Raw genomic sequence first — 14,901 nt, 5'->3', positions numbered from 1 at the left:
ATGCATTAGTGTGTCTTCCAGCAGACAGTTTCTGAAATCAGTTCAGTAAACTACCTCTAACACTTACTAACACAACAGAAATAACTAGTTAATATGAATGCACATATACCTATGCTAATTCTTTTTTTTTTTGCTGTCCTGGGGCTTGAACTCAGGGCCTAGGCACTGTCCCTGAGCTTCTTTGTGCCCAAGGCTAACACTCTACCACTTGAACCACATAGCCACTTCCAGCTTTTTCTGAGTAGTTTATTAAGAGATAAGTCTCATGGATTTTTCTGCCCAGCTGCCTTTGAACCACAGGTATGAGTCACATGCACCCAGCATACTAATTCTTGTTAAAGGTAAACAGTAATACAGAAGGCAAATAGCCCAGAACTTCAGAAGTTTTGTTGTTGTTGTTGTTTTTGGGTCCGGTCGTAGGTCCTGAACTCTTGGCCTGGGCACTGTCCCTCAGCTCTTCAGCTCAAGGCTAATGCTCTACCACTTGAGCCACAGTGCTACTTCCAGCTTTTTTCTTTTTGCTTATATGGTGCTGAGGAATCGAACCCAGGGCCTCAGGCATGCAAGGCAAGTGCTCTACCACTGAGCCACCTTCCCAGCCCGTCGTTGTTTTTTTGTTCGTGGGGCCTGAACTCTGGGCTTGGGCGCTGTCTCTCAGCTCTTCAGCTCAAGGCTAGCCCTATATCACTTGAGCCCACAGCACCACTTCCGGCTTTTTCTGCTTATGTGGTGCTGAGGAACTGAACCCAGGGCCTCATGCATGCAAGGCAAGCACTCTACCACTGAGCCACCTCCCCAGCCCAAACTTCAGAAGTTAAACATTACTAACATATAAGGAATCAAGGCCATACAAAAGAATCAGACAAAGTGCCACCCACCTTGTGGTCCTCCGGGCAACTGTCAGCAGTTGTGGCTGGACAGGTACTCTCCTGTTCAGACATATATGTCAGCCTGCTCATATCATCAGTATGGGAACATACCGACTGAGACAACTCACTCTCAGAAGAGAGCTTCTGATGATGAGCTATTGAAGCAAGACACTCGGAAGCACACCTGAAAAAGAATCAAGTACCTCACGTTAGAATTTATACCAGCCAAGAAACATTTTTGCCTGCACATAACTCAACCATGAACTCAGTTTATATTTAATTATTTAAAATTATAAATTATATTTCCATTGAATGACCTATATAGTATGCTACTATAAAACAGAAATGTTGCCCACTTTCATTAATAAATACTATATACAGACACATATATTAATTATTCAACAAATTTATTAAATACCCAATATAGCAATTAACAAAAACATTAAAAATTCCTGCTCTCAGAGCAGAAACAAAAGAGAATCATATAGATAAGAACAAAGAAATGCTGCTAATATTGCTAATAGAAATGTAAAGTGGTGGGGCTGGGAAGGTGGCTCAGTGGTAGAGCGCTTGCCTTGCATGCTCGAGGCCCTGGGTTCAATTCCTCAGCACCAAATAAAAAGAAAAAAGCCAGAAGTGGCGATGTGGCTCAAGTGGTAGAGCGCTAGCCTTCAGCTGAAGAACTGAGGGACAGCACCCAGGCCCAGAGTTCAGGCCCCACAACCGGACCCAAAAAAAAAAAAAAAAAAGAAAGAAATATAAAGTGGTATAGCTCCAAGACAGACCATCAATATATTCTTCCATGAATGTATGCCAAGCAAGTCAGCAATGTAAGATCACTTTCCTATTGTATTCCCCAATAGTTTTCATTTAGTGTACTTGACCTTTTTCACACTAAGTCCCATAGTTTTTCCCATGACTGAGAGATGAAGGTACAGGTGCTTAGCTAGGTTACCCATTTCAGAAAGATAACATGATGTCCTCATTCAAAATCTCTGACCACATGTCAAGTTCATGAGAAAGTTCAGTATTACCCTACAGTATACTCTACATATTAGTAAACATGGAGATTTTTCTGCAAGATCACAAGTTAAAGGTTGTAATTTAGCCGGGCGCCAGTGGCTCACACATGTAATCCTAGCTACTCAGGAGGCTGAGATCTGAAGATCACGGTTCAAAGCCAGCATGGGCAGGAAAGTCTGTGAAAATCTTTATCTCCAATAAACCACCAGAAAACTGGAAGTGGTGCTGTGGCTCAAGAGGTAGAGCACTTGCCTTGAGCTGAAGAACACAGGGACAGTGCCCAAGCCAAGAGTTCAAGCCCCACGACCGACCAAAAAAAAAAAGTTGTAATTTAGTTTTTATTAAATGCTTTTTTAAAAAGTTAGTTTTTATCAAATGTTTTTGAAAGTCTAAACCAAAGACAACAGAATGAAACAAAATGTACAGAAGAGGAAAGATACACTGAAGAAAACACTAAATCATAAGGATGATAAAAGTGAAATGCAAAGCTAAATGACTGTGATGACTGGATCATCAGTAGTTAAGATTGAACAAGAAGCTTTGTGAACCTGTGATAAACTGACATTGAATTCTACTCTGTAATTATCCATGATGTAATCAATGAAGGAAATGGTGCGAAGGATTCTAGGCCCTCTGTATATACCTTCTGCAATTTTGTGTGTGTGGGAACCAATCGATATTTTTAAATTAAAATGTGTCTTTAAAAATTAGAGGGTGACAGGACTCACCAAAGTCAAATTAATTGAGAAAAATGTTCAAAATTAGAGATTAGCTTTAAAATTCAAAGGACAATGTTATTCTATGATTTACAAAACAAAATGCAAAGGTCTAGAGTAGTTAAAACAAACCTGAAGATCAATGCACTAGTTGCATTTGGAACAATTTCATTTTCAAAGATGCTAAAATATACACACTACATTATTAATATTTAGCAAATGTAAGTGGCAGTACATGGTTACGTGCTTCCTGTACTGTGACAAAGTTGAATAAACAGGAGAAGACAAGCTTTATTTTGACTCAGTTTCAGAGGTTTCAGTTTATGATTCAATCCATTGTCTTGAGACCTCTCAAGAAGGCAGAGAACATGATGGTAAGGATAACATAGTAGAGTAAGCTGCTTACCTCATGGCAACTAGAAGTCAAAGACGAATAAAGGATAAAATTTCAGTATCTCTTTCAAAAGAATACCTCCCCAAAGCAGGGCACCAGTGGTTCACACCTGTAATCCTACCTACTCAGGAGGCTGAGATCTGAGGATCACAGTTCAAAGCCAGCTTGGGCAAGAAAGTCCATGAGACTCAGAAAACTGGAAGTGGCACTGTGGCTCAAGTAGTAGAGCACTAGCCTTGAGCTGAAGAGCTCAGGGACCGCACCCAGGCCCAGAGTTCAAGCCCCAGGACCAACAAAAAACAAAAAAGAATACCTCCCTGATCTGAACTGATTCCACTATGTTCTACCTCTTAAATTTCCTAGTACAGTACCTCTTATATATAGTGCTACAGGTTCGTAACCAAGCCTCAAGCATGCAAGCCTTTAGGTGACATTTAAAATCAAAATTGTGATTGTTCCCTTCATTTTTGCACATTTGAGATATTTCAGAAATTTCAAGGTTAAGGAGAGTAGACTCAAAACAGTCAAATAAATGGATAAACTTCCATCCATTAATGGATGAATATCCATCTACTTATTTGATGATCAGAAGTCAGGCTGCTCTCGTTGGAGTGAAGGGTCCAATGACCCACCCTACTTTCTGTTCTAGTCATTTTATTTTCTGTGGTCTCTCCTGTGCTGAAACAATGCCTTAATGCCGTCATTTGAATGTTTGTGTCCATCCAAAATCCATAAGTAGAATCTTAATGCCCAATGTGAAGATACTTGGAGGTGGGTCCTCTAAGAGATGAAGACAGCACTCTCGTGGATGGTACGAGTGTCCATATAACAGAGATCTTAGAGTACTCTCTGGTCTCTTTTACCAAGTGAAAACACAGTAAAAAGGTAAACTAGGTAGGATTCAGGCCTTCACCAGACACTAAATCTGCCAGCACCTTGATCTTAGACTTTCTAAGCTTCAGAACTGGGAGAAATAAAGTCTATTATTTATAAGCCATGACTTTATTGTGTATTTTGTTATAGCAGCCAAAATAGACTAAGACACTTAGATGTAATAAGGACTCTGTAAGTAAGTGTGAAATAAATTATATATTTTACTACAAACTGCATATCTACAGAGCCTATGAAGTAACTGTGGTAGACAAAATTATTTAAGGAAACTTTAAAAAATAAAATTAGAGGGTGAGCTGGGCTCCAGTAGCTCACACCTGTAATCTGTTGCTCAGGTGGCTGAAATCTGAGGATCACGGTTCAAAGCAAGCCTGGGCAAGAAACTCCGTGAGACTCTTATCTCCAAGAAACCACCAGAAAAACAGAAGCGGCGCTGTGACTCAAGTGGTAGAGCGCTAGCCTTCAGCTGAAGAGGCCCAGGCCTAGAGTTCAAGCCCCACAACCGGCAAAAAAAAAAAAACATTAGAGGATGAGACAGAAATCAAAATGAATCCCACATCCACATCACTGGAGTTCACTCCTAGTGGCAGCAGGAAGTAAAGCAGGAAAAACATTTTCAGAAATGATAAAAGTTTTTCCTTAAACAAAAGAAGGTTCAATCTGTACAGTGCACTGTGTGGCAGTGTGAGCCAACATAGAGCTGTGAGACAATAAAACGAGCCATCTTTGCAAAAAATCCTTAAAGAAGATAGTCAGTTGAAAAGCAAACAATTTGGCTAACCCTAGATTTTCCTCCCTCATTCCACATATAGTAAACTAACTCCTCCGAAAAATTTAAGAGATAAAAATCAAAGCTTTAAGGCATACTATAACATGTCATCACCAGAAGGTCTTCAGATCTAGTTGGGCTAAATGACTCCAAATGGCTTTTAATATTAAATTGGCTGTCAAGTAAGTGTCGTATATGAAAAACTCTCAAAATGAGGCATCTACAAAAGAGTAACTGAAACATGGAAGACAAACCTCTCCATTGGTACTCAGTTCTAACTAACCCGCATCACATTTCAAATGAATGTGCAAAACTCTAATAACAGCTTATAAAATAGTTAATAAAAAACACTGAAATCCACTATTTTGAAACAAATCGATTTATATACTTTGTGTGTGCACACGCACAGGCACACTTCACTTGCAGGTAGAGACTCGAACTTTGGGCCTCAATTCTCACTCAGCTTTTCTTCACTTAAGCCTCATACTCTCCCCTTCCAGCTTTTTGCTGGTTAATTGTAGATAAGAATGTCTAAGGGATGTGAGGGCGATCTGGCTGCGACATCCGTCACCCCATTGATCGCCAGGGTTGATTCGGCTGATCTGGCTGGCTAGGAAGGTGTTCCCTTCCTCCCTCACTGCTCCATGTGCGTCCCTCCCGAAGCTGCGCACTTGGTCGAAGAGGACGACCATCCCCGATAGAGGAGGACTGGTCTTCGGTCAAGGGTATACGAGTAGCTGCCATCCCCTGCTAGAACTCCAAACAAGCTCTCAAGAATGTCTCAGATCTGTGTGCCTAGGCTGGCTTCAAACTGCGTCCTCAGATCTCAGCCTTCTGAGTGGCTAGGATTCTTGGCATAAACCCTGGCAACATTATTCCTTTTGTAGACAGAGAATGATCATAAGTGAAAATCGCAGAGCATAAAAGTTTACACAGAAAAAATTCACAAAAGGGGCTGGGAAGGTGGCTCAGTGGTAGAGTGCATGCCTTGCATGCCAGAGGCCCTGGGTTCGATTCCTCAGCACCACATAAGCAAAAAGAAAAAAAGCCGGAAGTGGCGCTGTGGCTTAAGTGGTAGAGTGCTAGCCTTGAGCTGAAGAGCTGAGGGACAGCGCCCAGGCCCAGAGTTCAGGCCCCATGACCGGACCCAAAAAGAAAAAAAAAAGAAAAAATTCACAAAATATTTTTTTAATTTTTTACCTTTGCAAGGAATCTAAAGGAGAAATTTACACTTCCAATTTTCTAAACAGAGCACATATTTTATTTAAAAAACAAAAAACAACCAAGATAAGCACATACCTTGATAAACTTGTTCCAGAAATTTCACTAGGAGAATGGCTGAGTGATGAGGTAGAAGGCCTGAAGCTCTCCGGATCCTCCTGTAAGCCAGACCCAGCATGCTCAGGAGAGGTATTTTTCAAACCTATCAGAAAAGCGTATTTGCCAATAAGAACAGAGAAAAAACAAAAAAAAAAAAAAAAGCATGATTTTGTGAATGTAGTCAATCACTTAGATACTTACCATCACTTTCAGATGGGACATTGCACTGTTCTTCAAAAGTCACATGCTTGTCACTGCTGCTTGCTTCACTAACACACTCTTTTTGATTCTGATTTTCTCTATTTTCACGTATTTCTTCATACTCTTGTAAGAAGCAATGGGATGTTATTCTGGGGTTCCTTACTGATGAGTAGCTATTGGTTGTTGGAGTAGAAACTGAGGAAGTTTCTTTCTCATTGTTATGCATATCTGACAATTTATTATTATCAATGAAACACGTCTTTGTATCAACTATTCTTGTAATTTTAAGAACTGAGCCTGAAGAATCTTCGGTTCCAAGTGGCTCCTGATTGTCCTGTTCTCCATTTTCATCACAAAAAAGAGTTGCTATCTTTTCTTTTGGTTCCCTTATAATTATATTAGTAGCACATGAGTCAACCATATGGATGTCTTGAATAGTTTGTTCTTTTGGTAAAGATAAATTCCAAATATCAGATGTGCCAGCCCTTGAAGGCTCTTCCAATCCACCTTCAGACCTACTAACTTCTGTCTTCTTAAGGTATTTTTCCATATCAAATGCAGTGTACCCATTATTTTTTTCTAAGTCATTAGGTAAGGGATGAGACACTGTGGAATGGCCCTTCTGGTTATCATCTTGGTAAGAAGTCTTGTCTCTGGTTTTATTTCTAAGTGCCTTCATCATGACAACGAGCTGGGCAGGATCAGCACTCACTGACACATCTGCAATTGCTGAGGCAATGGTGCTGATCCTAAGTACAGAATCACCATCATTATGCAGTGAGTCATTGCATTCCTTGTGTTTGACACTACTGAAGGAAGTATCCTAAAATGAGAAAATTTACACCAGATAAACTTATTCTACTTTCACAGATAAGTACATATATTTAGTCTTTATTTAAAGAAGCCCATTTTATCCACACAGAAATGTTCTAAGACCCAGTGATTGCCTGATACCATGAATGATGACACCCAACTGTATAAATATTGCTTTTCCTAGAAACATTTATGCATATACTAAAGCCCATTTATAAATTAAAATACATAATAGTATTGTTAACACAATAACTACAACTAGTTTTCTAACATACCAACTATCCCAACTGTCTACCAACAGGAAAATGTCTGTAAATTCATAAAATAGACTAAAACAAAGTAAGAAAAATGAACTTGTTTTTCTCATGTAACAAGCAAAGCAAAAGTAAAAAAAAAAAAAAGTGAAAATAAATAAAGTAAAGCAGGAATATATGCTATATGGTTTCTTTTTTATATGCATATTCAAAAACAGGATGGGCACAATGGCTCATCCCTATAACTCTTAACTACTCAGGAAGAAGGCAGAGATCAGGAGGATTGTGGCTTGAGGCCAGCCCAGGCAAAAAACTCAAAAGACCCATCTCAACCAGCAAAATTACTGGGCTCCATATACTCCTGCCATCTCAGCTCTCTGGGAAGCATAAATAGGTGTATTGATGTACAAGTCAGTCTAGACATAACTGAAAGTTCCTACCTGAAAAATAGCAAAATCAAAGAGTTAAAGGCATAGCCCAATGGCAGAGGATATGCCTAGCAAGCATTAAGCATTGCATTCAAAATCTTGCTATCACCTAAAACATGGGAGTTGACCTACATGAATAGATTAAATTTCTCCTGGAGGAAAAGCCATAGTCAAAAACCGTGACAAACAGGGAAAAATTATTTGCCATATTTATATAAAAGGGCTCTAGCTATTAGTAAGGAAAAACAGTACAAGAGAAAAATAGGCAGAGAAAAATGTTTAGGAACAGGCAATCTTTAGATCTTCTAACAATATTAGATGTCATGCAATCCTGTTGAGGAGGAAGAAAAATATCGTTTCTTAACTATTGGAAATATTCGTTTGCCCCCCCACAGCCCTAAAGATGCAAGATACATCTGGTGATGGCTTTCTTGCTGGTAGACCATAGAAATAGAGCAGGACATCCCATAAGAAGAGACAATGAGTGGCTTGTGTATTTGTATCTGGGCAATCTTTCTTGTATATGGGTATACAAATGGTGATAATTCATTCACTAGATGTATTTTATAAACTCCTTTGTGGGTATATCAAAATTAGTGAAATGGATTTTTCTTTTCATTAAAAGGAAACTTATAAGAAAATTGAAACCAGGGAAATAAAACAAATGCAATGGCATATATTTTTCACAAATGATATTGTCTTACTCAGAAACTATAACAAGATAATCTTAGACTTCCTTTAAGAAAGGCTTAAACTACCTCTGTTTTGACTTTATTGGCAGTTAATGTCACATCATGTTCATCCACTTGTGAAATACTCTCCAGTGTTTCTGCCTGTAGTGTGACTGATCCTTCACTTAGCTGTGCCTGGGATGTTTCATTTACATCTTCTACAAGAAAAAAAAAACATTCAACTTACAAGTTTATACTATCTCTTGGCAACAATTCTAAATAAAGAGTAATCAAAACAGAGCTGGGTACCAGTGGTAGGCCCTGAGTTCAAGAACCAGGCCCATGGGGCGGGGAAGGTAGCTCAGTGGTAGAGCGCTTGCCTTGCATGCCTGAGGCCCTGGGTTCGATTCCTCAGCATCACATAAGCAAAAAGAAAAAAGCCAGAAGTGGCGCTGTGGCTCAAGTGGTAGAGCGCTAGCCTTGAGCTGAAGAGCTGAGGGACAGCACCCCGGCCCAGAGTTCAGGCCCCATGAGCGGACCCCCCCCCCCCCAAAAAAAAGTTAGAATTTGTTTAGTTCGTCAGAAATTGTATTTGTTTTGTTTTTGATATATACATAGATATGTATATATACATGTGTGTGCATATATATATATGGATATATATATATATATATATATATATATATACATAATTAACTGTCAAGGAAGAATCTTAATACCCCAAGCACCAGTTGTCCTAAGATTATTTAAGTGTATAGCCACTTGGACAAAGAAGAAATCTGATGGACTATTGTGGATTTTAATCTCTCCCTTGAAAGCATTCTCATTAACTGATTTAATATTTTTCAGTTTCAAAATTTCACATTAAAAAGTATATACTTATATTTGTGTGTGTATATATATATATATATATACTGGTACTGGGTCTTGAATTCAGGGGCTTGTGCTCTCCCCTCAGCTTTTCCATTCACAGCTGGCACTCTTACCACTTGAAATAAGCCTTTAGTTCCAAAAGTGTATACTTCCATAGAGTAGAAAATGAACTAACTATACGTATCTAGAGACTCTATCCCAATTCTTCATTAAGAAATGGAATACAAAGCTGGGCACCAGTGGCTCACACCTATAATCCTAGCTACTCAGGAGGCTGAGATCTGAGGATCTTGGTTCAAAGCCAGCCGGGGCAGGAAAGTCCATGAGACTCTTATCTCCAATAAGCCACCAGAAAACCGGAAGTGGAGATGTGGCTCAAGTGGTAGAGCACTTGCCTTGGACAAAAAAAAAAAAAAGGAATATATCTTACACAACTTCACATGATACCTGTATTAGCAAAAAGAAGTGGCTCAATACTTATAGTTAACTAGTCCATTTGAGGGGTTTTTTTGGTAGTAGTTTTTTGTTGTTGTTTTGCAGAACTGAGAATTGAATCCAAGTCCTCTGGCTTGCTAGGCAAATGCTCAACTACTTGATGTATGCCTCTAACCCTTTTTGTTTGTTTTTATCCCCTCTGCTTTTTTTTTTTGCCGGTTATGGGGCCTGAACCCTGGGCCTGGGTGTTGTCCCACACCTCTTCTGCTCAAAGCTAGCACTCCACCACTTGAGCCACAGCACCATTTCCCGCTTTTTCTGCTTATGTGGTGCTAAAGAATCGAACCCAGGGCCTCATGCATGCAAGGCAAAGCACTCTACCACTTAGCCACCTTCCCAGCCCTTTCCCTATGCTTTTGAGACAAGGTCCCAGTAATTTTGTCTGGGCAAGCCTTGTACTTGAAATCTTCCTACCTCCACCTCCCAAGTAGCTGGGGTAACAAGAGATCATCACTGCACCTGGTTTACACTAGTATTCTGCAAAAGAATTTGGTAAATTTTAGCTGATTGCTTCAACTTTTGATTAAAAAGGAAATGTGAAATTATGTAAAAATCAAAATTGAAAAATCATAATCTGTACATTGTAATCCATAAAGAACATTATCACAAAAATAATTACATTACACATTTAAAAAAAAAGCTGGGCACAATGGGTCAATCCTGTAATCCTAGTTCTTAATGAGAAAAAGACCACAGCATCATGGTTTGAAGCCAGCGAAAGCAAAAGTTTATGAAGGTCAGACTCCATCTCAGTCAATGTCTAGGCACATCTCTGTCAGCCAAAATATGTGAGAAAGTACAACTAAAAGGATCTAGTAGCCAGGTGCTGGTGGCTCACGCCTATAATCCTAGCTACTTAGGAAGCTGAGATCTGAGGATTGGGGTTCAAAGCCAGCCCAGGCAGGAAAGTCTGTAAGTCTCTTATCTCCAATTAACCACCAAAAAACTGAAACTGGCACTGTGTTTCAAGTGGTAAAGTGCTGGCCTTGAACTGAAGAACTGAGGGACAGCGCCCAGTCCCAGAGTTCAACCCAATGACCAACAAAAATTAAATAAATAAATTATATATATATATAGATATATATAAAAAGATCTAGAACCAGGTATGAGATTCTATGCCAAAAATAACCAGCACAAAAAAGGCTGAAGGAATAGTTTTAAGTTGAAGACCATCCATATAGCAAGTGTAAAACCCTGAGTTCAAACCCCAATACTGTTCCTAAAAAAAGATCCTAAAAATCTTTTCATTTAATTACCTGAAAATTGATCCGGGTTAGGATGAGCTATTTCTTCCTCCCAATTATCTCTTGACACATCAGATTTTTGTATTAAAGCAACAGGTTCTCTCTCCTCTGGTGATCTAATAAAATAACCAAACGATGGCTACAAAATAATTAAACATGAATTAATGTTACCTAATGTTCAAAAGCTTTGGGAAATTATAGATTACTTTATCTAATAATGGTAACAAAGAAAAATTACTTCAACAAGACTGTTCTTTCCACTTAGCCTTAAATTAATGCAGCCATTTCCTTCCCTAACATTAACTATCATTTAATCATTAGAATTACCTCTGTCAAATAAGTTAGTCTTACCAAGAAATCTGAACTAAAACAATACAATGCCGGGCATGGTGGTACCTGACTGTTATCCCAGTTACAGCTGTGAAGATTAGGAGACTAGCAATCTGAGGACAGCCCTGGGCAAAAACTCGTCAAACAAACCAAGAAAGGATTGGGAGTAAGGCCCAGAGTTTAAACCGCATATGACCACAAAAGGAAAACACAGAGGTGACACTTTATTTCCCAATAATTGTTCTTAAACATTCACTATATATTAGGTATTGCTCCATTTATTACTAATATTTTAATGAGAAAAAAAGATAAAAAGTCCCTACTTCAGGGAACTGACAGTACAGAATATAGTAGTATTTATTCTATATTATTTATTCTAGAATAAACACATCTGAGAAAATATATGTAAAGATTAGATGTGTTCCTACTGACTTCAGAAAGTTCTACAATCAAACAGAATATGGAATTCTTACTTGTTTTCACTACCTTCTCATGATAGACACAAAGTATGAATTAACTAAGTGCACTTAAATTTTTATTAATCTTCACTGAGAATTTCCTTGATGCAATCATTCGAAGTATAAAATTTTATAATTGTCAAAAATTCTGAATAACGTGCTTTGTTCATGTATGTAAGAAAGAATTCAGACACAACTATACTCAGAAGGTTGAAGATCAGTAGATGACTGGATCAAGAAAATGTGGTATATATATACACAATGGAATTCTATGCCTCCATCAGAAAGAATGATACTGTCCCATTTGTTAAATGGGACATTTCCCATTTGGAAAAAATTATATTAAGTGAAGTAAGCCAGACTCAAAGAAACATAGGTTCCATGGTTTTCCTTATCTGCAATAACTAGTATATATCTAAGACAAGCAGAAGAGGTCAAAAGCTATGTACATATGATCACATAAATCACATAACCTGATACTAAACAAAATGAACCTCAAGATAGGGACACAGAGATTTTATCTTTCCTGTTCTTTTTAATGTACTTATAATGTACTATGTGATTTTTTTTTGTTGTTTCTTTGTATGTTCTTCCCCCATGGTACAACACCTGTTTTCTCACTGTATTTGATTCTGGTGTCCTGCATTTTTCTAATGTGGGGAGTGGAAGGGAAATAACAAAATGCTGAAATAAGGATACAGGATGACCCATTGTAACAATGAGATGTACAAGACACTATGGGAGGGCGGGGGGGGGGGGGGGGGGGGGGAAGGTGGGGAGGAAAGGGAAATAACAATGCTTGATAGGAAAATGACTCATTACTTTGCTCATGTAACTGTAACCACTCTGTACAGTATCTTTATAATAAAAATATATATTTAATTTTATTTTTATTTGTTTGTTTGTTTTTTTGGGTCTGGTCGTGGGGCCTGAACTCTGGGCCTGGGCACTGTCCCTCAGCTCTTCAGCTCAAGGCTAGCGCTCTACCACTTGAGCCTACCACTTCTAGCTTTTTTCTTTTTGCTTATGTGGTGCTGAAGAATCGAACCCAGGGCCTCTGGCATGCAAGGCATGCGCTCTACCATTGAGCCACCTTCCCAGCCCCTTAATTTTATTTTTAAAAAAGAAGGTTCAGGATCACATTTAAGGTCAGCCTAGACTACATACCAAGAACATATCTCCCAAAAGGAAAAATAAAATTAAAAACCAAGTGCCTTCAGCTCACACCTGTAATTCTAGCTACTCAGGAGGGTGAGATCTGACAACTGCAGTTCAAAGCCAACCTGAGCAGAAAAGTCCATGACACTCTTATCTCCATGTAACTACCAAAAAAGCCAAAAGTGCAGCTGTGGCTTAAGTGGTAGAACACTAGCCTTGAACAAAAAAAAAAAAAAGACAACTCAGGGACAGCACCCAGGCTCCAAGTTCAAGCTCCAGACTGGTACCTGACCCCCCTCCCAAAAAAAAAAAAAAAGTCAGAAAAAAAGGAGAGGGAGAAGGAGAGGGAGAGAAGGAAAGAGGGGGAGAGGGAGAGGGAAAGGGAGAGAGGGGAAAGGAAGAGAAAAGGGAGGGGAGGGAAGGCAGGGAGGGAAAGGGGAGGGGAGGGAAGGGAAAAGTCTATAAAAAAGATTTCACCTGTAATGTGATTCTAGCTACTCAGGAATCTGAAATCTAGAGGATTGCAGTTCAGTGCCACCCAGATAAAAGGCTGTGAGACTCCAATTAACCACCAAAAAGGGAAGGCATGGCTCAGGTGGTAGAGCATAGGCCATGAGCAAGCTAGCTTGTCTCAAGCAAGAGCAAAAAATCCCAAGTTCAAGCCCTAGTACTGACCAAAAAGGGAAGGGGAAAAAAAAGGATACAGCAGAAATTCAGTTACTTCCCTCAGAATCTCAAATTAATCTAGGCAGAACATTCTACCTCTGAAGTATTTTTTTTTTACAGTTCCAAACTTGTTATATTAACTGTGATTTCTAGTACTACATCTATTACTTTGAAATTATACACTGCCATAGTAAACATCTGAAGTGTTCCCTAAAGATCCATGAACTAAGTCCCCAATCTATGTTACTACTAGGAGGTGGTAGAATTGGGGTAGAAATGGAGCCAGGTGGGAAATTAAGTCATTGGGACTCTTGCCCCTTCCCAAGTCTTGCTTCCTGGCTATCCCAAGCTGAACAGATTCTTTTACAATGTGTTCCTACCATGACATACGTACTACTGTGTTGTCAACATACTACTATGCTGTCACAGTAATGTTGCCCAAAGCAATAGGCCTAAGCCTCCAGACTGATACTGCTGAAATCATAAGCCAAAATAAATCCTCTTTCCTCTCAAGTTGATCTTAGCCATTTTTTGTCATAGTAACAGTAAATAAAGTTATTCTTCTTGACTTCAACTTTAAGAAATACCCTGTCCAATATCCCTAATTCCCCATATAGAATTTGCCAGCAAATCCTCAGGATAAATCTTGAATACTTCTACTTTTGATCATCATAATCCCTAGTTTTCACCACCTCTCTTCCCTTCTATTAAGTGTATTCCTGCTTCTATTTCTCCTCTACTTTACCTTTCTCCACCCTGCCCTCATAAAGATAGTGGCATCCTGTTACTACTGTAGATGAACCTGGGAACCTTCTGAGTACAACCCAACTCCTACAAGGAGCTCTCATAATCAGGTCCTTGTAAGTAATCATACAATATTATTCCACTCTGCCCTCTACCTCTACTATAGCCCCTCACGTTAGTTCTACATGCCTTCAGTGAACTACTCTAGTCCCTGCTCCCCCTATTAGTTATGTGCCTTCAGTAGACCATTCTAATTCATGTCCACTCACATTAGCTCTGTCTGCCTTCAATGCATTAGGCCTCATTCTAAACTCTGGGCCTCATACACATTGTCTTCCTTGGTTGGGAATACTGCTTCTCTAGATCTTTGAGCAACTGCCTATTTTATGCCATGTAAATGCCAGTTTAATGTCATCCCTTAGACATCATTCTTTTTTTTTTTTAACTGTATTTTTTCTTTTATTTTTTTGGTACTGGGGATCAGACCCAGGACATTGTACTTGTTAGGCAAGTGCTTTGCCATTGAGCTATATCTCAGCCCTCAGACATTATTCTTAACTGCAAAGTGAAAATATCTTCTCACT

The 14,901-nt window shown here is 39.1% G+C and overlaps 1 protein-coding gene across 2 annotated transcripts in view; it reads right to left on the bottom strand.

The window, feature by feature from the left end:
* The window catches only part of Cep192 (centrosomal protein 192), a 116,518-nt gene that overhangs the window by 67,863 nt on the left and 33,754 nt on the right, over positions 1–14,901 (bottom strand). For both annotated transcript variants that reach the window (XM_042683664.1, XM_042683665.1), the window contains exons 15-19: positions 10,974–11,100; positions 8,437–8,567; positions 6,184–7,006; positions 5,962–6,085; positions 879–1,053 (exon numbers count right to left, since the gene is read on the bottom strand). In XM_042683664.1, coding sequence (XP_042539598.1) covers positions 879–1,053; positions 5,962–6,085; positions 6,184–7,006; positions 8,437–8,567; positions 10,974–11,100 — 1,380 coding nt within the window. The remainder of the gene's footprint in view (positions 1–878; positions 1,054–5,961; positions 6,086–6,183; positions 7,007–8,436; positions 8,568–10,973; positions 11,101–14,901) is intronic.

This window comes from Dipodomys spectabilis, unplaced genomic scaffold, assembly GCF_019054845.1.
Source record: "Dipodomys spectabilis isolate Male_0828 unplaced genomic scaffold, ASM1905484v1 ptg000083l, whole genome shotgun sequence".
Classification (NCBI taxonomy): domain Eukaryota; kingdom Metazoa; phylum Chordata; class Mammalia; order Rodentia; family Heteromyidae; genus Dipodomys; species Dipodomys spectabilis.
The sequence above is the reverse complement of the archived record's forward strand: the minus strand, read 5'-3'. Positions and strand labels throughout refer to the sequence as shown.